General features: G+C 37.5%; 1 protein-coding gene across 2 annotated transcripts; it reads left to right on the forward strand.

Annotated features, from left to right (window-relative positions):
* Positions 1–4: 4 nt before the first annotated feature.
* ube2h (ubiquitin-conjugating enzyme E2H) lies at positions 5–26,954 on the forward strand. 2 transcript variants are annotated; one of them, XM_079622505.1, is made up of 7 exons: positions 5–370; positions 18,393–18,469; positions 19,335–19,409; positions 19,896–19,935; positions 20,984–21,036; positions 22,120–22,248; positions 23,505–26,954. In XM_079622505.1, exons 1-7 carry the CDS (start codon positions 66–68, stop codon positions 23,627–23,629), a joined length of 804 nt encoding a protein of 267 aa, XP_079478631.1. In that variant the 5' UTR covers positions 5–65; the 3' UTR covers positions 23,630–26,954. The 2 variants fall into 2 exon arrangements, with proteins under 2 accessions (XP_079478631.1, XP_079478632.1); XM_079622506.1 differs by lacking the exon at positions 5–370 and adding an exon at positions 15,600–15,714 and having other exon boundaries at positions 16,017–18,469.
* The last annotated feature ends 262 nt before the right edge of the window (positions 26,955–27,216 follow it).

A 27,216-nucleotide genomic window follows, 5' to 3' on the forward strand; every position in this document is an offset into this window, starting at 1 on the left:
AAAAAGGAATGAGGGGTACACCTTTCGTCGCGCAGACATGACGTCATCGGCGGAGGGATAGATAGATGTGTGAGAGAGAGAGAGAGAGAGAGAGAGAGAGAGAGAGAGAGAGAGAGAGAGAGAGCGAGAGCTGTGAAGGCAGAGGACTACCAGTGCTATCCGCTGCGGACAGAAAGTGGAGGGCGAAAAATAACTCTCGAAACGACAGCTTGCCGTGTGCCAATGTGCAAAAATATACAGTTTCGGTAGAGGCCAAGGGATCGGGAATCAGTCGCAGAAGATTTGAACTTAGTCATCTGAAAGAGGAGTGTATAAAGATGTCGTCTCCAAGTCCGGGCAAAAGACGAATGGACACCGACGTGGTGAAACTGTATCCTTTAAAATATAAACAACAGAATTACTGTAAAGCTACAGCCGTCAGATGCTTCAAATATTCACGAAAGCAGTTCGAAAACGCTTTTCTTGTTGTTTTTAAACCATTCGGGGCGCCCGTCTGGTCTGAAAAACAGTTGTCAAAGCCAGTATAATGGTTTATTGGATGGTGATCAGCTTTTGACAACAAAAGTGTTTTGATGGTTGTCAGTGCGGCCAGCAACAAAGCCAAGATTTCTAGACGTTAATTTCTCAAATAACATAACTCAACCTAGAAATCAGATTTTTCTCGACGGGATTTGTTCGTTGTCAGTGTTCAAAGGCAGAAATGTTGAGGATTATTTATAGCAGATATGTTGCTCTGTGTCCTTTGAGTGTTTTGTCATCGCTTTTCTCTTCAAATCCACACCAATGCTTGACATCCACAGGATTTAAACGCATATTTGTATATATACCAATCGTATATCTATATTTATATGATATCTGACAAAACCAGACGTGTTTTTGAGCAAAATAGTGAACGTTACTATGCATTTGGCCTGCTAGCGAGCTAGCACAACCTCACAAGCCAGTTATTTATTTATTTGTCGATTGTTTTTGTTGCAGTTTTATAATCAGAATAGACATTTGCCTTCCAAGAGCTTTTAGCACGGATTTATTTGTATTACACGAAAACAATGCGATGTTTATGCACAGATTGTTGACTTAAATATAGACGCTTTAAAAAAAATTTTTTTTTAAACAATAACATCAGAAATGACAAACTTAAAATCAACGTTATTTTATAATCCTGTCTGAATGTGTTTTTCTCTTTCGTGGAGGATCCATCTTGTTTTTCTGGCTTTTGTTAAGGTCGAATGTTCTCGTTTTGGGGGTTAAATGTTTTGACAGGAAATTTAGCCTCTATTTACCATCTTTCTTTTTATGATTTTAAAGTTGTTGCTATAGTGCTTGGGTGCGGATGTTTGTCTTTATGTCACTAGTCCATAAGAATCCCTTTAGTTTATATGGTGTGATTGACAGCAAAAGTTTTGTAGAGTTGTTTTTCGTCTTCTTTTTCTCAAGAGTTCCATGGCTATTATGTGTGCTACCATGCCTTTATTCGTAATGTGGTTTGGCTGTGCTGTCAGTGTGTTTTGTTGAGTGTTTTGTCTATCTAAGCATCTAGAACACGCAGTTCTGTTGGTTTTGGAAACGTTGGGTTGATCATTTATGAAGTGCAGTTATGTCAAGCCGTTTGAAACAAAAGAAACCCGCATAGATTTGTTTGTTTTAAAGATCACGAAAGTTTCCATGCTTCTGACTGTCCTTGCGATCTGTTTAGTTTGTGCCGTTTAATTTCTGTCTTGTGTAGGATTATGACGTATATACATTAAAAGTAAATTATGCAATACTCTTTGGGACAGTGTAAACTTCTGAAAGGCTCTGGGAATGTCTCGTTATGTTTTTGTCTCGAGCAGTAGGAACTAGCCCTGTGATTGGTCCCTCTGTTACTACCCGGAAACTGCAAGTAGGTGGGATTAAACAGTGAGTTGAGTGACAGTATTTCCTAGTTAAAGCTCAAGTGTGTAATTCATCCCCCAATTTAAATTGCTTTCTTCTCTCCCAATATAATATGCAGATATATTTATCTGTAATCTTTTATTAGGTTACTTTCTCTTAAAAGTTTAAGTGGCCCCACACACAACATTATTTCAACCAACAGAGTTCAACAGTCAGGTTCCGAAAGAAAAAATCCCATTCATTTTCTCCATAGGGGAATTGGTTTTTAATGATACTTCTATACCTTTAAAGACGGACCTATTGTGCATTACAATGTTGTTAATGGTGTATGGTTTTGTTGAAGCCACCAGTTTTTTGAATTATTTCAACTTTTTAAATAAATAATTGTTTAAAAGAGTAATTTTTGGTGAAAAACTACATTGTCCATAATTTTGCATAGAAATCTCCTACAATCAGATAATCAAAACAAGCAAATCATGCCTAAAGAACCGACCACTCCCATGAAGAACTGTGAATTTATAGTTTGATTTTACATTTTTATATGTTGTAATAGTTGTAATAGTTCTTGGGATTGTGGTTCTTTTACTCATTTAAGGTGTTAAGCATGTAGTATTTGTCTTTTTTGTTTTTTAAAATTCAAAGGTTGTAATGTGATTCATCTCGTATGCTGGTTGATTCGTTTCATGGCTTATATCTCTCAAATGAACACTTTAAAAAAAATCCCAATGGGAAAAATACTTTCGGAAACAAGGCTGCTGAAAAAGTGGATGGGCACTCCACAGTTTGGAGGCGGGGACATCTGTTTATCAACCAGTAGCAGACAATGGTTCGGAAACCTGTTTACTGTTGTTATCTAGCGGTGCAGAAAATTCACACTTCAGGGGTCACAGGTGGAGGACTGCAGGTTAAAGGTGAATGGACTTAATTACTGAAAACAGCTGATGGCAGGGGAAACTTTTTTGAGCCTTTCAAGCAGGTGGCAAGTGTGACCTAAAAGTTTCCTTTTAAAGAAATTAAAGAGATAAATACATTAATGATGTAATTTACCTTCCTTTATTATTTTTGTCTGCTGTATCCCACAAACCTTTCACTAGGAAAACATGACCAAAGTAATTGTCCAGAATGTCTGGAAAAATGAACAGTAACTTTATTGTTTAACATTAGTTTTACCTAATTGGTGAAGGGTGTGTATTTATTTATTTATCTGCTTATTAAGTTAGCATAGGAGACAATAATAAGTAGGCTAGCCGTAGGCTGTTGTGCACTATCCAAACATTTATTTTCTTAGTGGATACCAACACAACATTGGCTTAACCAATGGTGTAAAGGCCCGTTCACACCAAGAACGATAACAATAAAGATAACTAATGATCTTTAACGCAATTCTTTTATATTTAGAAAGATTTTTAAAACTATATCTTAATCGTTATTATGGCTGCCCCCTAATAGTCGACTAATCGCTAGTCGATCTGAATGGGATCTGTGCATGGGATCTGGGACAGCTCTATGGGTGATGGTGACTCTCTCAAATTGTTGTCATTGCAAAACACATGCAAAGACGCCCACCCTCCCCCAAAATACACACTGACAGCCATGAGAAAACACAACTTAAATACCTTGATCCCTTAAGGGGAAACTGACAGACACGTGACAACTGGGAGCAGGTTTCCAGAGTGCCTTCTGTTGCTTGAGTGTTTGCAACTGGGACGTGAAGTTTTCCATGCATAACTATTGTTTTCCGCAGTATCCTTCTGACATAACCTGAAATGCACGCTACCTTATGAAAGGCAAGCAGCAGGGCCGTTTAAAGTGAGTTGTTATGATCTGACTCTACGATCCACGCTCGGTAATTTGCTACAGGCACCAGAGAGCTGTGGATCTGGAGCACGCTCAACTGGGAATTGACGAAATGAATGTCAGAATGACCTCGCCGTGTAGAGCTGCCTTAAGCACTTCCTAAGCTTGAGAGAGAGAGATGATGACCCGTCTTTGACATCACCAGATACTTCTGAAACATGCTCGAACAGGTCAGAGCTGGCTGTTGGCTTTGACCGGGCAGCATGCAATAGCATAATGTCAATATGTTGTGTAACATCTGTTGCACTTCTCATTTAGCCTATCGTCTGTTCACTGAGGGATGTTGGTTTTTTCAATATATTAATCTGGAACTCAAAGACCTCCTGATTTAATCAGTGTGGACTGAGCTCTTCTCGTTTTTTTTCTCACATTGCCAAACCACGTCTTGATCTAATTAGCTGGACCAACTGTAACCGAAGTGCTCGTTTCATACTGATTTCTTTGCCTTTGAAATGCATCAATAGTTAGCAAGGTCAGTTTACCTAGTGAGTCGAATGATTTGTCATTATGAAATCTTCAGCAATTTGTCACTGGACATTTATTCACATTTTTCATTTTGACCTATATTAGATTCAATTGAAAAGTCAATTGAATTTTTTTGCTCTTAAAATTTGGCCTAGCTTTAAAAAATAATGGATAAAACATCACTAAACTATAGCACACAATTTATGCTACGAATATAATTTATCTTGTGAAATATGACTTCAAGTCCCACTTCATATAGCTGCATGTTAAATGTCAAATGTGCCATGATTGTGTGACTGGGCCATGTCACGCATTTTCACTTTCAGTGTGGCTAAAAACAATGTGTGCATGGTGGTTAGAACATGGTGTCATGCTAAATTCTGTATTCAGAAGGCACAACCCTTTTTTTCAAAGGTGATTTGATAAATTGTGCCAGGTTCGAGCATTGCATGTGGACATATGCTCTTAACACAAGTGCTAGATCCCATGAGTACTTGCTATTTTCTTGCATAACTCGTTGGTTGATTAATAAAGGGACTTCGATGCTAAATTACTGTAAACTTGCTTCCACTGTGAGCATTTGTTTGACAAATAAGAGAGCATTTAGGGCCTGTTTTATAGTCGGCATGATGGCCACTGGCATTGCTTCCAGCTCTTACATATTCTTTGATTATGCAAACACATCTACATCTTAAAAAAATCTAGGTGTTCCCATTGAGTTGTCCTTGTTTAATCTTGACTACTAAGAATCAAGTAGAGGATTATAAACGGAAAGCAAGACCCCTTCAGGAATGCTTTGTGTTTCTATCCACTTGTTTGACTGCCAAGGCTTTAGACGAGCAAACAAAGGCCACATAAGCGATTTTACACAGGAAAAATAAAGAGATTGACTGTTAGACTCTTACAAAGATGGTTATGCAACCCCACCTTTAAAAAAAAAAAAGCACAGGCATCGCTGTTTGTAAACAGCATTTGTTAATGCTAGTGAGCTCAGCGGTATGAATCCCCCCGTAAGGCTGCCGGTTGAATAGCAAAGCTATGCTTCTCTTTGACTCGAAGTCTCCGTCTTGTTGTCAGCCTGAAGGTTTGTCATAACATTTCAGCGCCATGTATGTGGCGGCGAGGGGGAGGGGGGTTCGTAGTGTACCAGCATCCATTGTTCGGCTCCGCTAATTTGAGAAAAGATGCAGAGAGCGGGGAAAGTTTTCCGGGGCCCTTGCCAGCACTGTAAAGGGAAAACCAGCGACATTAGAAATGCCCCCTTGTGTTTAGTGGAATGTATCGGATCCCCATGGTGCTGAGGCAAAAGCCCCGGTGTGTAAGACCAATTGAGGGCTTTATCTGGTGCGATCGGGCCCTTTTGTGCGTGAGCTGACATCCTGCCTTCCCCAGCCTGCGTTCATATTCCCATGGAGTCTTAGCAGTGCACTGCTGCTGTGTTATTGCCTCTTTGTTTGCTAAAGGAAGATATTCCTCCTCATTCTCATCTGTTTTTGCTGTTATAATGTGCGTATGTTACGAGTACGTAACTGAAATGATTTAGAAGGGCTGACACTTGGTGTCAGGTTTACCAAGCATGGATATTTCCTGCAGCTCAACTGGTAGAACATGGGGCTAACAACATCAACATCACAGGCTTCAATGCACTGTAAGTCACTTTGGATAAAGCCGATAAAATAAATTGTAAATGCAAAAATAAAATATTTAATTTGCTATCTGATGGCTTAAAGGTACATAATGTATTTTTTTTTTTGTTAAAATTTTTCACAATTTATATAATGAGCACATCATGAATCCGTCTTATCCTCTTATCCTGAATTACTACAGTACGCCTATAATAAGTTTTTATATTCTGATTATTTTTATATTCTGATTATTTTAGAGTGAGCGGGATGTCAACCGTTGTGGAGTAGCTCAGTACTAGTGTGTCTCTCATAGACATAAACTGAGAGAAGTAGCTCCGGCTAGTGCGGCTACAATGTTCTTCTGCAAGGCGTATGAAGTTTTGTTTATTAACCGCTAGAGTGCCAAAAGTTACATACTAGTGTAACTTTAAGGAAACTTTGAGGGTAATTATTGACTTATTTATCTATTTCAGAGTGTTTATGATTTTTAAAAAATATATTTATGCATTAGTATTACCGGTATTTATTTATTATCTTTATGGAGCTTGCCGATCTGATTAGCCATCCATTTTCTGTTTTATGGAAAACAGTAGCCTGAACATCCTGCTAAACGGCTCCTTTAGTGTTCCTCTGATGATAATTTTTTTTTAGCAGTGCAAGTATGGAAATTAAGAAAATTTTCATCTTTGTATGAAATCTCTTTTTTTATTTCAGTTTCAATGTCAAAACTATATAGTTATTGTAGCTTTGCCAAATGTTGCCCAGTTGTTCTGTATATGAGCTTAATTTATCTACAAGACTCTAAATATAGATGAGATTATTGACTGGTAAGGATTGCTTCTGTTACAGTGGGTTTGACGGACAGGGTCGGGTCGTGGATGCGTCTGCCTCTTGACAGTGGGAGATTTGAGGCCCTCTGTAATCCCACAATAACACTGCAGTTTCCTGCACGCATGGCCAACCTCAGGCTGAAAAACAGATGGACTGAAGTTCCTCTCTTTGTCTGATGATTGGGGCTGTGCCACATGTGTGCATTTTTTCCCTTTTGAGAATAAATGAATCGCCATTTTTATAACGGTCTAAAACGTACACAACAATTATCTGTTAGATCAAATCTAAATGCTGCAGATAAACGGATGTAATCACTACTGTGAAACTAGATAATCGGATTAGCTTTGATGTATATGAATATCTTTGTGACCTATATTAGACTGTCTTGCTCCACTAATGTATAACTACCGCTTGTAGATGTCAGGTGACCTTTTTTGATGGAGAAGTTTGAAGTAGTGCATTTGTACGAGTTGTGGTGTAATCAGCTGAGTGCACATGCTCTTTATCATGGCACTGCAGGATGTTTCAGGTGATATGGTTGTTTGAGCCATGGTGTGTTGCATGCTGATGGACCCTGCCCTTCGTAACCCACAGAACCCTGTTTGAAAAAGCCAGAAAAAAAAAAATCGATTTTATAAGAAATTGTAATATGGATAAAGATGCCAGCTACTCTCTTATTGTGAAAGAGAATGAAAATGATTCCTGCTTGATTATAAAAATATCTAATAGGCTGTCAGTCGATTTAAAATTGTAATATCAATGTTATAACACAATATGAACATTATTTTAATTAATCACATATATATATATATATATATTCAAAATGACTAATAATAATAATAAAATGCATTTATAATTTATTTAATATTTTTTAAGCCCATTTTTTGGGGGAGAGAGTTAGTTAGTGTAAAAAACAAAATACTTCATGAACACTACTTAGCCTAATTCAATTCAGATCAGTGTGCCGAGGGACAAAATTAACATTTTTAGTAGCATCATTATCATAAGGGTGGGATTACATGCAGACTAACATTAATGAAAGCTCATTGTGGCACTCTATGTCTATTTTGCTGCTGTTTGTCTATGGAAATGAGAGCAGGGTCCACTTGGCCGCAGGATGTGATCCTGGCGAGAGGCGGTGCGTGTTTGGCTGGTTTGTGTGTTCTCAGGAGCCGGCCCCTATGTGAGCAGGAAAGAGATCAAGATCTCTCACAGGAGATTCTGTAACTCATAATAGCTGTGTAGCCTTGTAATGCCTCTAACTTTATGGCCTTATTTTTAGTATGAAATATATGGTTACTTGAAGTCAAACGGTTTAGTTGTTACATACATTACATACAGTTTGTTATGTCATTTTGACTCCCATGTAAACAGGTTACCACTTTCCTGCTGCTTGCATAAGCATTTTCTCACTTAAAGTACATATCGTGCTTAATTTTCCGGTCTTTGTGGAAATGCATTTGACCTATACACTGTAGGCTACGCCAACAAACATTCTATGGTCATACGTGGCAGCGAACAGGTTTTATTCAAGAGGGCATTTCCATTTGGATGTCTCTGCCTTTGAACTGTGGGTTGCGACAGGCATTGATATGTTAAGTGTGCTAAGGCTTTTCTTTCCCCGTCTCTTTTACTCCATCAGTATTTATTCACCGACTATGTTCAGGCCTCTGGGATCAGAGTTTTCATCCTAACGGAGCGCTTCAGATTGCAGCATTCCACTCGGAATAAGAAACTTATGATGTCGGAAGGGAGGTTAGCCGCTTTCGTATGAGTAAAATCAAAACAGATTTGGATCCTGCACTTGAGTAGATCAGAATTCTTCACCTCAACATGCCAGCAAATCATGGGCCGCTCAACCTTGACGCTGTGCCATATGTGACTGTTGATATGCTAAATGGGTTTATGGCATTTTGTAGTGTTTTCAATGTTTCTTTTTAAGATTTCTTATCAATTGTTAGATGGAGACCAAAATGTCTATGGTTAGTTTGAAAATGGCCTTCAGGAAAAAGTAACCTTCCAAGTTCAGGTCATTTACGCTGCAGTAAACAATATAAGTGGACATCAGAATGGTAATGAAGTCAGTTTCTGGTATTAGATTAAAAGTGAAGGTATGTCGGGTCCCGTGATATTGGTTTCTGCAAGAGAGTATTGCACAGACATGCACATCTGAAACCATTTTAACTGCAGAAAAACATGAGCCATGTCAGGTTCCGTGATGTCATTTCCTGTCCTCAAGGTTACAAAAGGAAAAATCAAATGCAAGACTTTTATATATAACAAATTTTAGTATTATACTATTATAGTATTTTTTAATGATTTGAATTGGCTTTTATTTGTGGATTTCCAATTTAAATTTTTTAGGTTTAGTCATTTTGTTATATTTAGTTTTAGAAGGTTTAATGCTTCACATTAAATTAATTTTATTTCAGTTAGTTGCCAAGGTAACATTTTCATTTATGTTTAATTTTCATTTATTTATATATATATATAGTTTATTTTACAATAACAACACTGATGCATAACCACATCAATGATGTCTGTAACAAAATCATTTTTTCTTCAAATAGGCCTTATGATGGTTTATTATTTGTAATGCATATTGTATTTGTAACGGGGGACATAAGTAGGGGTTGGCGATATACCGGTAGACCCGATTAACCGGTTTAAATTTGTCAACTGGTAGAGATTTTGGATCTCAGTTCAATCACGTGACGTTGCTGTGGTTCGCGGTCACTAAAGCGTATGATTTGCAATGCATTTTTAATGTTTTGATCTATAGTAGTTTGTTTTCCTATATGCTTGTAATAAGTTCCTTTGTTCCTAGTTATTTGTTCACTGTTTACTTGTCTTCAGTAAGCTTGAGTTTTTTTTTAACTTGGGCTAATATTAGTTTTTAGTGATATTGAATATGGTGATAAGAATTAGGAAATTTCAACGGTATAAAAATGTTTGCTATCATAACCTTATTTAAAGCTAAATAACAATATCGTGATATATTGTTATCGTGTTGTAAAATTACTAGATATACGATTTTAGTCATATCGCCCACTCCTTGGCATAGTAATCAAGTATATTGTGTACGTTTTGTAGCTAAAGGGGCATAAGTGCAATCCACTTGACTCCAAATCCTTGATATGTTCAGGGTGCATACTATATACTGCATCTACCTCTTTGTACTCCAGAAAGCATTATTATGTTCAGTTCAGGCTTTAAACTCCAGCGTGTCTCTGTGAAATGGCACACATGTATGTCGCTGCCCTGAGCACTATTGTACAACTGCTTCCCTTATTGAGAGGGCATGGCATGCAGCATTTAAGGTCAGGATCCATTACGGCAATGTATACCAGAGGTCAGCTGGAAGTGGTCAACACTTCCACAGTGGTCCAAGTAAACAGAATAACTGGACAATGTAGGATACATGTATCTGTTATTGGTTGTCTCTATGCTCCAAACTATTTTATAAAAAAAAATCTAAATGTTTACTTTTCTAATTAATTATCATAAATAAATTTCTAATTAATTATGATAATTGTAAGTGTTAAAAAATTATATATATTTTTATTGCAGCAGTGTATGTGTGATTTACTATTTTATGTTAAATTGAATCATATATATTGACTTTATAAAAGCCATGCTTTTCTTTAAGATATCACTCAATCACTAATAATTGCCTATATGTTGGTCATTTATTTTAGTTTTTAAAAAAAATTCTTTCTAACTTTCTATTTTTTTAATTATTAAATGGGCCCCAATCTGAAACTCAGCTGTTATTAGTTAACACCATGAGAGATGGTTTGGACAGAGATTGCTAACTTTAAAGCTAAGCAGTCTCTGTGTTGTGCTTTACTGAAGATGACTTGTAGTGCTAGATCCACCCACCCACTCATGCGCTCTCATATCTAAACACACACATATATTACCAGGCAGCACTGCTCGCTTTCAAATCAACAAATACACACTTATGAGCACATGCTGGCACAGCGCATAATGTTTGTAACGTGTACGTTGGCAACGAAAATGCAAGTGTGTAATAATGTTTATTCAACATTCCTCTACTAAAGATGGCTACAGATGATTAGCTCTTTATGAGACATAATGCAAACATTTCATTTCATTTATTATTGTCATTGTAAAAACATTATAAAAACGTTGTCACAACGAAATTAAAAGTGCTACTCCTGGTGCATATATATATATATAAAAAAAACAGAGTACCAGATAATATCTGGAGTTGATCAGTACAGTGCATGTATCTACTAGATCAGTCCTTCATAATTAAGAATAGGTGTTTGCTCTAGTAGATCCTTGTGCGGAGGTATGCAAATACATATACCTTGATAGGCAGGTAGGTAAATTTTTTTGGTCCTGAGACCAATTTCTGCTGCAGAGTGCTTGACTCTTGCATTGTTAATACAAGATCTTGACACAAAATAGATGCAAATAACATCACAACGTTTATTTCTATCAAGGGGTGCATCAATTTTTGGTCAAGATCTTGTATTAACAATGCAAGAGTCAAGCACTCTGTAAAGTCTCCTTCAGCACATCCCAAAGACTTTCAATGAATTTAAGGTCTGGACTCAGAGGTGCCAATTCATGTGTGAAAATGATTCGTCATGCTCCCTCCCAATCATTCTTTTACAATTTGAGCCTGATGAATCTTGACATTGTCATTCTGGAATATGGCATTGATGTGTCTTTCTACATGGTGGTTTAAAAAAAAGAAAAGCTACACACTCTTATCAATTAGGATTAGAAGAACTGTTGCCAAACATATAACATGCTAGAAACATAATAATCACTGCAATAATGATCCAATCATAGACTCATAGCATTTGCCTATTTAAATACAAACAGCAACCTTTTTTTGGCCGGGCTGTGTATATGTAATTTTTTTTATATATTTAGCACACTTCTATTCTTGATTGCTATCAGTATGCAAAGTTTCAACTAGTATAACAAAAAGAGTGAATGAAAAACATTGCTTACCCTACAGTACCTTTAAAACACATGGATATATCCGTGAATCATTTTAAATCATTGGAACGAACAGTTTGAACTAAAAAGCCAGAAGACAAGAAAAAAACTGTCTAATTACAGTCTTTAGAAAATGCAATGGCCAAGGACTTAAAGTCATTAAGATATTGACAATGTTCATTTCATATCACCAGCCAAATCACCATGAATATATAATACATTTTTGCCCAGCTTTAGTCTAGAGTACAGCAGATGTCCAGGAGAGATGAAGACTATCTCATGTTCCTGCTGATCAAATGAGAGGCGGTTAATTAGGGAATAAAATAGAGCCCTAGTGGAGAGAGATAGGAAAAGGGAAGGGAGGTTTTTGTGTGTTTAAATGTCGTTTTGATTAAACTGTTGTGCTGTTGCAGTGGGGTCCATTTACTGAGCCCAGACTGTTACATAGGTATGGTCACTGTAATAATGCATAGTTCTCACTAATTCACACAGTCTCTTTTTAAAATCTAACCAGAATCGAGAAAAATGGTTAAACATTCATGCATGTGACTCCAGAGGTTAGCTGCACACAGCATAACCTCAGTCCAGAACAGAGCAGACTTACACAGAGTTTCATTGAGCCAGGCAGCTGGGGAAGGGTGTGAGGTTACACTAGGCTAGGATGTTGTTTTAGGGGTACTGGCAATGGCCATAGATGGCTTCCTTTCAGGTTTGACGTCTGTCTTTTTAACCCTGTTTGACCTGATGCAAATCATGACCCATATTCGCTTGATGGTTGAATGGAATCTTTAAACCTCAAGGTGCGTCTTGTCTGTTTCTCCATCTGTGAACCCATGTACTTCCTCTTAGAGTCTTCCTCTCACACTTCCTGTCTTTCATCTGCCCAACTGTGTGCTTGTGTATGCATTAGAGTGAGAGATAGAATCTTCCTGCCTTTTTACATCTGTCAGAATTCAACAGTTCTGAAAGTAAAAAAATAATAATTTGTTAATAGGCCAAAAAAAACAACAACTTCAGTATCATTTTCTTGAAGTAAGCTCTGTTGTTAGTTAGTGATTAGTATATGCTGCTGGAAACCCATAAAGGTGCAGTCACATTTACCTTTGTTTTGGCATCTAGTCATTTCTACAGAGCCCCTAAATGGACCTTTGCAAAAATAAAAAATATACAGACTTTCGTGTGCGCACGAGAAACTTTCACATATGCACGCAAAACTTATCTTGTGCTCACCAGAAAATCTCACGTGCTCTCAAGCACGCAATAGATTCTTGTGAGCATGCAAAATTTTGGCGAAATGGGCTCAGTGTACATCGGACATGAATAAACATTGGTACAGTAAAAAGTGATTAAAATTTGGATTTCGTTAGGGCAGTATGTTTATATTGTCCCATATAAAAATTATTGGAACAGTAAAATGTACTAAGATTTTGCATTTCACAAAAACTCACTTTAAAACCACTTTGTAAGGTTTAACGCGTCCTTACTAGTGGAGGAGAAATGCTTATTATCTTCATTCAACTACATAGAAACACCTTAGCAACCACCCTAGCAACACTCTAGCTGGTTAGTTTTGCTTTCAACCACCACTTACTTTGTCTTCAGAAAATTAAAAAATCTGGCTTAAGTTGTTGTTGCATCACAAGCTCCAATTGTACCAACACTAGTAGATTTACACTGTTAGTTGATTGAGGTGTCTGAGTGGTTTACAAAATAGAAATGCTTTGGACAGAATGTCCGGAGCCCTTGGCATAAACATAAATATTTTAGACCACAAAGCTCTCACACAGACGCTCTTACATTGGCCTGCGGTAGAATGGTGATGTATTGTCTTTAATCATCTGTAAGTAATGTTGCGCTAACAAGCAGACGTTTCGCTAACAAGCAGACGTTTTTTCCACCCTGTTGGCAGTGGGTAAATATTTTGCCTGCGCCCCAAGGCCAGCCGTTAGCATTAGGTGTCAGAGAACAAGATTCCCTCCTTTCTGTGTTTGTCTATAATGATGAATGAATGCGTCTCAGGAAAAAAAACATGCTGCCACGCTGTTGTGCCTTGGCAGTTGATGTCTGCCTGCTGTTTTCATCCTTGGCAATCCAGAATGAACAGGAGGGATTTGCTCCTGCAGGGAGGGGGCAAACCTGGCTATTGTGTTTGTGTCTTTTGCACAAGAGACAGATTTAATTGTAATTGTACCCTGCTGTGACTCATGCTGTGATTCAGCACGGTGGCCGCCGACTTCACTGGTAAAAAGACTGAGAACACACTTTACCTGTATGTCAACCTGCATACCTGTTTCAATTTTGATCTGGTTTAGGTTCCTGTCAGTCTGTGATCTTCATTCTTGTGACTTGCACAAAGAAATGGACCTACAAGAGAAAAATTTTATACAAAAAATAACTTAAATTTTTTAAATAGGTTCAAATTACATTTATTATACTTGTGTATATATTATATAATATAATCATACACTCACCAGCCACTTTATTACGTATACGTTGCTAGTACCGGGTTTTGCCTTAATTCCTCATGGCATAGATTTAACAAGGTGATGGAAACATTTCTCAGAGATTTTGATCCATATATTGACATGATAGCATCATGCAGTTGCTGCAGATTTGTCGACTAAACATCCAAAATGTGCTCTATTGGATTGAGATTTGGTGACTGTGAAGGCCATTTGAGTACAGTGAACATAATTGTCATGTTCAAGAAACCAGTTCGAGATGATTTGAGCTTTGTGACATGTCGCTGAAAGTAGCCTTTAGAAGATTTGTACACTGTGGTGGTCACACAGTGATAGATATGGTCAAAAAACAATACTCGGGTAGGCTGTGGTGTTTTAATGATGCTCAATTGGTAAGAAGGGGCCCAAAGTGTGCCAAGAAAATATCCCAGAAACCATTACACCACCACCATTGATAAAAGGCAGGATGGATCCATGCTTTCATGTTGTTTACACCAAATTCTGACCCTACCATTTGAATGTCGCAGCAGAAATTGAGACTCATTAGACCAGACAACATTTTTCCAATCTTCTATTGTCCAATTTTTGGTGAGTCCGTGTGAATTGTAGCCTCAGTTCCCTGTTCTTAGCTGACAGTAGTGGCACCTGGTGTGTTTTTCTGCTGCATTAGCCTGTCTGCTTCAAGAATCGACGTGTTGTGCGTTCAGAGGTGGTTATTTTTGTTATCTGGCCATTCTCCTCTGACCTCTGGCATCAACAAGGCATTTTCGCCCACAGAACTGCCCCTCAGTGGATATTTTTCGGACCATTCTCTGTAAACCCTAGTAGATCAGTAGTAGTTAATACTCAGACCAGACCGTCTGGCACTAACAACCATGCTAGATTTAAAGTTACTTAAATCTTCCCCATTCTGATGCTCATTTTGAACTTCATATATAAACAGTGAAACATTTACAGTGACACACAATAAATGGCCTGATGCTGTACATAAAACTATGTAAAAAAAATAGTGCAGCTGACAAAATGACCAAAATAGCTCTTACTGCATATATATAGAAAGTGTTTATTTGAGCATAAATTCCATGCTGGGATTGTCCCTTATTTGTCGGTCTAGGCTAGTTTTTGTCTCATAACATACTTCTTAAAGAAGGTGAAACCCCAATGGTTTTCTCCCACATGTGTTATGACCATTTACAAAAATGCTCTTATTGTGTTCTTTTTTTTTTAACCAAAAGGGCAAAGCATAACAAGACAGTTTCTCTATAAGATCATAACCATAAACATGCTCGTCTGGACCTGTTCGTTCACACAGATTTATAAACACTCATAATCATCTGTGCATAAGACGGCATTGTGCAACCAACCACAACAGCTGGTAGGAATCCATGTCTAAGCACGTGTTGTTTCAACATACATGGACGCTAATCCGATTGGCGCTCTCTCTTGTTCCTTAAATGTATCAGATATTTCTGAGTAAGGTTATTGATCAGTCTTTTGAGTGTGTGAGAAGATTATACATGTGCATAAAGGAACATTGGCCCAAGGGTCTCCTGTAGATTATGGCTTAATCCATACAAATCCATTGAAGGGGGAGGGAGCGGTGAGATGGAGGAAAACAGGTGGGTGTCAAGGCAGTGTCTTGTGCGAAGAGAACACGTTTGGGTTGCTTTGTCAGCAGCCGGCTGGAGTTGAACAGACATTTATGTTGCGATCAGTTTTAACACACAAGAACCATTGTTGTTGTTTTTTGCGTCATTTGAATATGTGGAAGTGCACACAAAATTTGATAGTGAAATTTGTGGCGAATAATGTCAAATCTGTACTTGTTCCTTAATCAAAGATGCTTCAAAAGACTTTTATTATAACACATGAATCCTGTGGACGACTGTTATCAAAATTGCTATGTGTTTTGTTGTTGTAGGGAAAAGGGCAGCTTGGACAATCTGCTAAATACCTCCTTTTGGGTTCCACAGTGACAAAAAAATCATTATTGGAATGACTTGACGATGAGTGGATAATGACAGAACTATTTCCTTAATGTGTACGGGATTTATGGAAATTAATAGCGATCTATTTTAAATCTGTGTCACCGATGCTTCAGAGGAGAAACACGTGCCTTCGGTTCTGCCGAAGGTTTGATGGAGTACTATTTAATTATCTCTGTCTACAAATGAAGAGAGATTTCGAGTCAACCGCGCTGGTGAATGTCTTTTAAAGCATGAAGGTGGAGAGGAAAATTACCTGTAATTTTCTTCACATGCTAGTATAAATCCATCTCTTCTTGTGCCCTCTTTAAGATGAGGGGAAACCTGCATCAAAACTGCCTCAAAGGCATAAGGAATAGAGAAAAAAACCCTGCAGCCTCCAGGCTTCAGGATTTAGAGTGTGTGTGTGTGTGTGTGTGTGCATGTGCGTGTGTGTGTGTGCCTGTACATGCATGAGCAATTGCTTTTGTGTCCATCCAAAAGAGGCTTAATATACAGGCAAAAAGTAGTCCCACATGTCATTGGGCACAGCCAGACAGCTCAGCGTGGTTCTTCTCCACTGGAGGACTCATGATCACAGCGATGGGCACAGATTCTTTAACAGGTCTTCTGAAGCTACACACACATACACACACTCGCCCCTTTCTCTTTATCTCACGAGACAGCAGCATTCCTTCCTGAACGGATTGTGATTTCATGTGTTAAAAAAATAGCCATGTGAAAAATGGAGCTTGTTCCCCATGAGTCGTCAGTCTGATCTTCAGGATGGTGTTTGTTCCGAGTCTCTGTGTTCATTGGGAATAAGCAGCTAATCATGATGCTACATTCTTCAGAATTGAATCAGGAGTGAAAACATTGTGCAGTATCACACTCTTCCTGGGTGTTTCCTCTATTCTCTCGGCCTCTGCAGATACTTCACTGCCTAAAATAAACCCATGATGTTTAACCTCTTGGTGACCACAGCTGCTTACAGCTACAACTGATGAAGAAGCCAGCTGGTGTCCTAAAACAGTAAATACTATCCGTCTCTGTCACGCTCACCCTGTCTCGATCTGTTTTCCTTTTATCACTGTGAAAGACTAGGAGTGCCATTACATTTTTTTTAATTTAATTGGTTATTGATTGAAAAAAATATTAGTATTATGACTGTATATTACAAATAATAAAATATGTACATAAATAACTTTTAAAATTCACAGAATAATACCCCCCACTATTTATGAATAAAATTCAAATTTCTATTTTTTTGTATAAAACTCATTGGCTCCACAATGTTGGATTTTTGTGGATAAATCTCTGTGTAATTACAGTCATTCGGTTCGTGCAACTTGAGACTTCCGCATCAAAAAGCCACAATGAGTGAAAATGGGAAAGAGAGCAGCTTCCACACCTCTCCCGGGAGCCACGCAGTCCTTCGCACCAGATGTTTTAAGGCGACCACTTAAAGTTGACAGCTCTGTTTCCTAGTAGAGCAGAGAATCAGCATTTGAGACAGGCACCCTTGAGACAAGCACTCAACTGGTTAAACTCTCACACATGTCACAGGACACATCACGGTTCTAACAGTGCGTAAACATGTTTGCCTTCACGAGCCAGTCTGGGCAGTGTGAGTGTATGGTTTGAGTCACAGTGCAGCCTACACAACAGCTGACAGTTGACACGCATGATAGCATCATGAAATTACGAACAATGACAATGGCAAAGTCTGCTTGAGAACTGTGTTTTGGGTGCGTGTCGTGTTCAAGCCGAGATGGCAGACTGTGTGTACGTTTTTGAGAGCGTCGGGTCTTGGTGTGGGGGTGAGCATGTATTGTCTTGCTCAGCGAGGGTCTGACTGCTTCTCTCTGTGCCATCAATATGAGAAGTGACAGTCTGACAACCATAGCTAATGACGGGAGTGTGGTATTGAGTTGCCCTGGTGCCCTGTGCATCAGTCAGAGTCGTGTGGGTCAGACCCACGGATTGTGTTTTTGCTATCCGATCTGCTGAGCTGAACCTCTTGATAATTATTGATGGTCAGAGAATAAAGGCTAAGTGAGAAACGTGGTTTGTGAGATTGATCTGTTGGTGTGAATGTGCTCTTTTTGTACGTTGAAAAGTCATTTATTTTCTTTCAACTTGAAGTTAATTTAATTTGGATGATGAGTCGTCTTATTTCATCCTGATTAAACTTCATTCAATATTTTCCCATTTGCTATTTTTATGAAGTATTTTCTATAAATGAATTGCGAATGATATTGCTTGACTGCTTTTGTGAAATGCTTACAGTTAGTATCAAAGCTCTTGAATTTGCCTTAACAGATTTCATTTAGCATTGAGAGTAAACATGAAGTCACAATCCTGAGTGGACTCAACGAATTTGTAGTGAAGTTTTACGGACCACAAGGAAGTAAGTCTGTTTTTAAATTGATTACATACATGTTCTTTATGAAAACATTTCCAGGTCAAATTTCACCCCAAAATCAAATAAAAAAGGCCCATTTTAAGATGTATAAGATTTTTTACAATTATGACATAACTTTCATGACAACTTTTTCATGAAATTCCTTTATAAAAATAGCTTTTTCATGCTTTTCTCCTTTTTTTTAACACAAACATTAAAAGCTTCTAATTGATTCTGAATTATTACACTAATTTCTTATTTCTTTTTGGAGCGAAATATGAGCCAGACCGGTCTTGTTCGATTTCTTTACCTAGCTATCACGTGAATCAATGATACCACTTTTTTGCATATTTAAACATGTCTGTCTTACACAACTTTTGGGACATGCCGTCATTGCTTACTCCGAAAACATCTCGTGAGCCTTTTTAATTATCATATCATCTTCTGTTAAATGATCTTTCCTCCCTCTCTCCACTTGAGAGGTCGGAGCAGGTCTTATCCGTGACCTCTGCGGCTAGGCTTTACCTTTTGGAGTTTGAGCCTGTGGTCACAAGGGTCAGATTGCAGAAGGCTATTCTTGGAGTGAGCACACGTTGCACCATACCCCATATCACACGAGGCCAACAGCACAGCTTCCCTGTCCACATGTACACACCCACACGTGTGTCATCGTTACACATACAATTCATAATGATCTAATTAAGAATTACAGTTACACCCACACACCGTCACTTTTGAATACAAAGACCTCTACGCTTAGTCATTTAGAGTGTGCATTGCTGCTTGTCTTTTCAAAACCTGTGTTGCATGCTTGAGGAGATGTGAATTGTTTCTTGAATAGTCATGTGTCTCTTTCTGTTTTTCCTGCCAGCACCGTATGAAGGGGGCGTATGGAAGGTGCGAGTAGATCTTCCAGACAAATACCCCTTCAAATCTCCCTCTATAGGTACAGTATTACTATACATGTATCCCAAAAGAGCCATTATCAGCTGAGTGTTCTTCAAAAGCCACACACATTGGTGTGGTTGTGAAATTATGGGCAGAGTACATTCGAAACATTCGGTAGAAAAAGCACATGTGATGTCATATTTAATTGTCTGTAAAGATGGTGTGGTAGGAGAAAGGTTAGGAACAGCCAGTGTTGTGCAGTCCAATGTTTTTATTTGTATCTGACACCATTTTAAGACCATTCGGATTTTTTATATTTATGACAATTAAGCACACAAAGAATTATTATTTGAATTATATTTATTTAATTATTTATTTAATTAATATATAATACAGTAATTTGAATTGAGGAAATAGTCATGAATAATATAAAGCAAAATACTTTTTTATGCTATTTAATTCGTTTTTAAAAAGTACATATGCAATCAAATGCTGTTATTTCTATCTATGGTCTCATTTCATCTTTCTTCTTCAATCTCTGCAGGATTTATGAATAAGATTTTTCATCCGAACATCGATGAAGCGTAAGTCTCTTTATTCTGAGTCTGAATTGCCTTCTGGTTTGCTCTGAGCAAAAATGTATTTTCTTAAAAGGATAGTTCACCCAAAAATGTACATCTGTTATCATTTACTCACCCTCATGTCATTCTAAAACTGTATGATTTATTTAGTTACTGCTGTGAAACATAAAATATATTTTGAAGAATGTTCGTACTGCTTTTTCCCATATATTCAAAACATCATTAGGAGATCGGGTGCCGAAAAGCTCCAAAAAAAGGACCAGAAGTGTTTTAAAAGTAGTCCAAAGACTTACGCACACTCTTTCAAAGCAATAAAATAGTTTTGTGAAGAATGCATTTTCTTAAATCCTCCTTTTTTGCCCTCAGATATTTATTTTAACTCTACAAGTCATGCAATGTTTGACATCAACAATAGCAAACTCGTTCTTTTCAGCAGTATTTTAGTATTTTTTAATTGGCATTTATTTTAATATTTTCAGTTTTCATTTTATTTTAAGTTTCAGTCATTTTGTTGTGTGCTTTTGACATTTTTATTATTTAAAAAAAATAATTATATATAGCTTTATTTTATTTTTATTTCAGTTTTAGTGTTAATAATTTTCGAAAAAAAACTTCTTTCATAGCCTAGGCATTCCATCTAATATTTATATATACATATTTATTTATTTAAATTACCGAAAACTATTTTCTTTTTAATTGTAGTTAACAATAACAACACTAGTTTTCAGCAATAAATATTCTCTTTTTTTTCATTCTGGGTGACTGTTATTTTAATGTCTATTCACACCAAGAAAAATGCTGTTCATTCATACTGAGCTCAAAGTGAAGAGAGAACTTTTCCTACCTGCAAAATGTATAGGGTAACACTGTTCTGGAATGGAGAAGTGGAAGTAAACACTGTGATGGGGTGTCATTGTCATTTTCCTGTTATCACAGTAACGCTGTATAAAGCACTATATAAATAGAGGTGACTTTACTAGATCACTGTATAATGATATTAATTTAGGTCATCACCTCTACTCTAAAGCCAAGACTGTTATTCTTTGTCCAGGTCAGGGACCGTGTGTTTAGATGTGATCAACCAGACATGGACCGCTCTTTATGGTACGTATACGCGATCTCGATTATGTGTCTGCTTTCATGTATATTGAGAATAAATGCTCAGGAAAAAGCCATCGCTTGGATTGATGCTGCCTGAGGAGTAGAATAAAGTCTCTGCCCCTTAGACAGGACCGTGGCGCTCTGTAATCCTCTTAACCTTTCTGAATGAGCTAATACCTGCAAGGTCAGAAAACAGCATCAGTTGACCTAACAACCACACTTAAATGGCCCATTCCCACCAGCAATCATTCATTGCCTGTCTTTTTGCAGCTGTCACTCCATTTTTGTCTTTATAATAAATTAAGATCATTTCACAACTTTAGGACAATTGCAATTTTCATTCAATACAAGTGTAGTTAAGTTATGTGCATCCTAGTGTTGAATTTATTATTCTGAAATACTTGATTCTGATGTTCTGCATTCTGTGTTCAGATATTGTTATCATTTAGAGTGGTCATGTTTCATGATTAAATTCCACAGCACAACAAATATAATATTTAACACACTGCTTTATTCCAAAAGTTCGGTGTTAATATAAATATTAACACGTTTAATTAAAACAGTGGCATGTAGACTTCCAATATTTCTCAATTAACTGCTTCATTGATTCGCTACTATGTACAGTAGATACTATAGAAAGTCTGTTATTCATATATTTTATTTACTTATTTATTAAATTAATTGCTCTTCTGTCCATTCTGTTCATTTCATTTTCCATGTAGTAACCGCCTCTTGATCACCAGAACTTTATTTTGTGATAATGACCAGCTGACTGTACATTATCCCGTATTTGGTTTATATATATATACTCAGCTGCATGTCATTGTCCACTTTGTGTTTGTATAATAGTGACAGCTAGAACGTACAGTACTGTCAGAGAGTGAGTGAGAGAGAGAGAGAGAGAGAGAGAGAGAGAGAGAGAGGGATCTATGGCTACAGCCCCCACACTGAAAGGGAGATTAGGCCATAATCATGTCACTCACCACAAATCCTCCATTTTGTGCTGCATGTAGGGCTCATAACATAAGACTTTTGCTCTGCTCCTGTATTAAAGGCTCTACTTCCTGTCTTTCTCTCTCCTCACAGATCTCACCAATATCTTCGAGTCGTTCTTGCCACAGTTACTGGCCTACCCGAACCCCATTGACCCTCTGAACGGGGATGCGGCAGCCATGTACTTGCACCGGCCAGAGGACTACAAACAGAAAATCAAAGGTGATTTGGAGAGTTGCTGTCGTTTGACTTGGTGTTCTCTCGGTTTAACCTCCATCTGGCCTCTGGTTTTATATCTGTCACCTTGTTTCACATCACCACTTTACAATGTCTTCTGCTCTGAAAAATGTGGGTGCGTAAGGTACATGTCGCATGAAACATGCAAAACAAGAGAGAACCAACAAAATAATAACATCTGATTATGTTGTAGCCATTGTATGCTTTTTCATGTGAGCTTTTTGTTTCAATTGTTTTCAAAAGTAAGATAATACCTGCAGCTGTTCTTTGCTAAATTATTTTGTCAGATAAATACATTAACCAATTTAAGTGTTTTGTTCTTCCCTCATATTTAAGATATTTAAAAAAATACATAAAATATTGTCCTCAAATTTTGATGGTTTAATCGAATTTGTAGGTTCATTAAAACCAAATTTCTTCTGGACATCACTCTTGGCCAGTCGTATATCTTTTTCTTGCAAAAGTTAAGTCTTCTTGAATTTAAAAAGCTAAATTACTGTCTTTATCATTATGTATTTCTAAGCAATTTTGTGGATATATTGTGTTTTTTAATGCTTTTCATTAGGCAAATTGAGTTTCATAAAGCATGAATGTTGGTATCATGACCCTTTCTTGTCTTTATTTTTATATGGTAAAATGTTTTGGTAAAAATTCACTACTTTTTTTTTAATGTCAGTTAGATTTTCTAAAATTAAACTATTACTTTTATTCAGGAAGGACACATTAAATTGATCAAAGGTGACAGTAAAGACATTTATAGTGTTACAAAAGATGATTTCAAATAAAAACTGTTCTTTTGAATTTTATATTTATTAAGAAGCGTGAACATTTTTTACCATGGTTTTCACAAAAAACATAAGCAGCATAACAGTTTTTAATATTGATAATAAGAAATGTTTCTTGACCATTAAATCACTGAAGACTGGAGTAATAATGCTGAAAATTCAGCTTTGCCCTCAGGAATAAATTACATTTTCAAATATTGTAAAATCACAGTTTTTACTGTATATTTGATCAAATAAATGCTGCCTTGGTGAACATGAGGCTTTTTCAAAAACATTTTTTAAAATCCCCAAACCTTTGAGCAATAGTCTGAATATAGGTATATATTTGTTCATTTAGTGATACAAAAGTGTGACAAACTTAATTATTTGATTCAATTCTATATTTTTTTTGTAGTGAAATAATGATTTGCTTTCTGTCTTCTTCCCATCTCTTTCTGTCTCGCTGTTTCTCTTCAGAATACATCCAGAAATATGCAACAGAGGAGGCTCTGAAGGAGCAGGAGGAAGGAGCGGGCGACTCCTCTTCAGAAAGCTCCATGTCTGACTTTTCAGAGGACGAAGCTCAGGACATGGAGTTGTAGTTAAGGGCGACAGTTTCTCCCCTTTACCACAGAGACTATATTATTTCCTAACCATGCGAAGCAGACTATAAAAGATTCATATTTAAACAAGGTGATTTTTTTTTTTTTTATCGTTATTATTACTAAACCAGGATTTTTATGGATATCTAGCGTTGACGATGAATACGGCACACTCTCTAGGTGTTCTATCTCTACTTCTTGGTGGTTGTTTGTTTTATTTTTTCCTTTTTTTTCTCCCTTTCACTCTCTCACTCGCTCTCTCCGACACCCCAACAAAAGAAAGGCTTGTAGTGTTTCCCCCCTTGATTCCACGTTGGTAGCTGCGTAGCTGGAATGCATGTCATCGCCTCCCTAATCCACCTTTTCCGACGCGGACCGGCGGGACAGAGGCCGTATTTAACCGGGGGTGCCCTTGTGATGTTACTAACGTACTGAGAGTTGTGTCCGTGATGCTCTGATATATGAATCCCCTCAGCTTAGACCTTTTGCAAGGACGGTCTTCAGGTGGAGCTGTCGCAGTTGGACCGGACACGTTTTGCCTCATTGCTCCCCTCCACCCCAGCGCTTTGATCGATCCAGCGCAAGTCATATTGAATTATCGTTGCTTCCCTGGTTGTCCTGTTTTTTTTGTTTTTTTCTCTCGTTTGTTTTGTTTTCTCTTTAAACAGCTGTTTTAAGATAGAAACGCTCAAGAGAGGAATTTCTCCTTTCTCCTTTTTATTTGGCACCTTGAGGGGAAGTTTCCACGCTGTACGTTAAAGCAATCATCAGGATTTTACAGAACGTCGCACACATTCTGCTCACCAATCAAGCCCACGATACAGCGCCAGAAAATATCAGTACGACTCCCTTTAAGTTCCTCGAGCGTCTTTTTAAAGAGGATGTAGATGTAGAGGCTAGCACACCGAAGCTCAACTTTTTCCACTAGCTCGATGTTTCTGGCTTTTGTTCCCTCGTTGTGGAAGTCCCGCACCCCACGAAACGTGGCTCTACACTGTGTGACCTTCCACAGTGACCTTCACTAAACGACCAGGAAAGTGACTGTCCTGCTTTACGGAGCACAATCTTTTATTTTGTACCGACATTGTATGCACAGAGTGTTTTGTCTTTTTCCTCTTTTCTGTCTCGCACCCTCTCCCTATTTACGAGCATCTTTTTTTTGTACATTTGTTGTATGATGCGGAAGTGGAGTCGTGTAGGACTTTGTTGGTCTAGCCTAGAAGAAACCTTCAAGAGAAAAGAGACAAAAAAAAAAAAAAGACTTTTACTAACATTTGTAGAGTTCATCATCTTTTCCTATTGCTTGTGCATAACTATGATAGCTGTTGTTTGACCTCATGTAGATCTAGTTAGTTTTACTGGGTGGTGAAATCAAAAATAGTTGTTCATATGGATTTAGGTTTCGTAACCTGCTTGTCCGAATACAGATATTATTGGAAGGATCCCATTTGGTAATATCTGCCTCGGAACTACTTGTGGTTTTAGGAGAAGGCCGAGTAACATTTACTAATGCTGAGGTGGGGTTTGGCCGCTACGGTGTGGAAACGGGCAGATATCTTCTGTATAAAGAGCTTTTGAATTTCAACATCTGCAGATATCATCAGTGGCATGTTGGTAACATGAAGAACCAGATTTAGTTTGTGTGTGTGTGTGTGCGTGTGTTTTGCAGTATTCTCACAAATCTCGCATTCTGAATGCACTTGCAGATTCATTCATCGTCCAAAATGTAAACGAAACGGGGTTGAAGTGAGGCGTACGACGTTCCAAAACAGACGTCGACTCCAGCGGAAAGGCGTTAGGGGAGGTGGTTCAGTTCAGTTCGGCTCATGTGAACGATTCAGAGCTGCTTTTTTTTTTATCCCATTTTATCCCAAATAGTTCTCTCCTATTTTTCATTTTTAATTAAATCAATGCTTTATCGGCAAAGCATATGACCTTGCTTTAGCCCAAGTCAAGAATTGGCCAAATTGTGCAATGGGGGGAAAAAAAAGACGACAAGTCTCTGTTGAACATTTTTGAGTCTAAATCGGTTATTGGGGGTTCATATTTTCAAGAAAAATAAGAAAAACATCACTTATATGCAGTATTGTATTAAGAGGAAGTTATGATAGTCACAAGGAGAGAGGCGGCATATGTTTAGACAGGCCTTTGTTTCACATCTTTCAGACATGTATGGAAGAAAATGTTTCTCAGTTGTGGTTTGGTTGCCTTGGTAAACATTTTGCCATGCCAAGCAACACGCACCCTGACAAACACGACAGACTCAGCTTCTCTATTTCATTTCTGCTTCATTAATATGAGAGGCAACATGTGGAGATTTAGTTTAAAAACCATATACTTTTCCTTTGTTTTTAACTGTCATGTCAAAGAGTGAAATGACTAAAGAATTTGAGAATCTCAAATAAACAAATGTATAAGTGTGCTTCCAATATAATTAGAAGTTATACCAATTTTTTTTGTGAATTTATTTACTAATTTTTGGATTCCTATTTTTTCCTTCATGTCAATAACAGAGGCATCCATCTGAGCAGGTAATATGTGCTGAAAAGGTGTGTGGGATTGAAGGGAGTTTTTATTTTTTATTATATTTAAGTTGTTTAGTGGGTGGGGTGGAATAAATAATTACAGTGTGTCCTTTGTGTTTTGCACTCATAAGCCCCCAGTGCTTACACACATGCACAAACATTGCACACGTACACATTCAGGGGACAGCAGTTATTAATGTCGTGGTCTCCAGCTGTTTGTTTGCCTGAGAGAGAGAGAAAGGAAGAAGAGATGTGTCTTCCGGCTGCTGCCGTGGCCTCAGAGGCTCCCCCTGCTGGCCCTCTCGGCCAATGGTATCGCGTCTCTTGCAATTGTGTTGATGACGAGCTTTCCAGTGCACTTTGCATGCGTCCGGTGTAGAGTCCAGTCTAATTGAGTCCTGGCTGTCCACTCCTTCAGTCCCTTATACCTGTGCTTCAAGAGGGTGCTCAGACATGGGGCTTATGTGGGCACACAGCATGGATTTATTTTTTAATTAGTATCTGTATCTAGTACCTAGTGTGTGATACGCTGATTTAAAAAAGAAAATACACTGTTTTTTTTTCCTTTTACACTTTTTTTTTAAAATCCCAGGTATTATGGTGATTTGCCCCTTTTATTTCCTTAACCATTAATCTTACTCTATTTTTTGCCATTCTTTTTTTCTTTTGCATTGTGAAGTGGGCATGCCTGTCACAAAGGACAAATGCTCTTTATCTATAGGATTATAATCTCTTAAATAGCTGTGTACAGTAAACTGTAATAACTTCTTTTTTAATAAAATATTAAATATGTGTACAAACTGCTTTGCATCTTTCTTCAAAATGGGTCATTTTGTTTTTCATTTCATTCGAGCATTTTAGTGCCCCTATCATGTTAATATATTGGGTGAAATGTTAAACTCACGAAAAAAAACCCATCATATTAGTTTATGACTATCACAATTAAATGATCATGAAGTGAGTTTTAAAGTAAATAAGTAGATGTTTCCTTGTTAACTTCTAACAAATAATGGAAATGTATTACGAACTTAAAATGTATTTATTTATTAAGAAATAATAAAA

This window comes from Phoxinus phoxinus (genome assembly GCF_949152265.1).
Source record: "Phoxinus phoxinus genome assembly, chromosome: 9".
NCBI classification, from domain to species: Eukaryota; Metazoa; Chordata; class Actinopteri; order Cypriniformes; family Leuciscidae; genus Phoxinus; species Phoxinus phoxinus.

Bases quoted from the DNA above. Each gene is read 5' to 3' on its own strand.
- ube2h (XM_079622505.1), top strand. From the start codon at position 66: ATGTGTGAGAGAGAGAGAGAGAGAGAGAGAGAGAGAGAGAGAGAGAGA. The intron at 18,470-19,334 runs GTAAGTCTGTTT...TTTTCCTGCCAG, and splicing joins GTTTTACGGACCACAAGGAA to CACCGTATGAAGGGGGCGTA. The intron at 19,936-20,983 runs GTAAGTCTCTTT...TTCTTTGTCCAG, and splicing joins CATCCGAACATCGATGAAGC to GTCAGGGACCGTGTGTTTAG.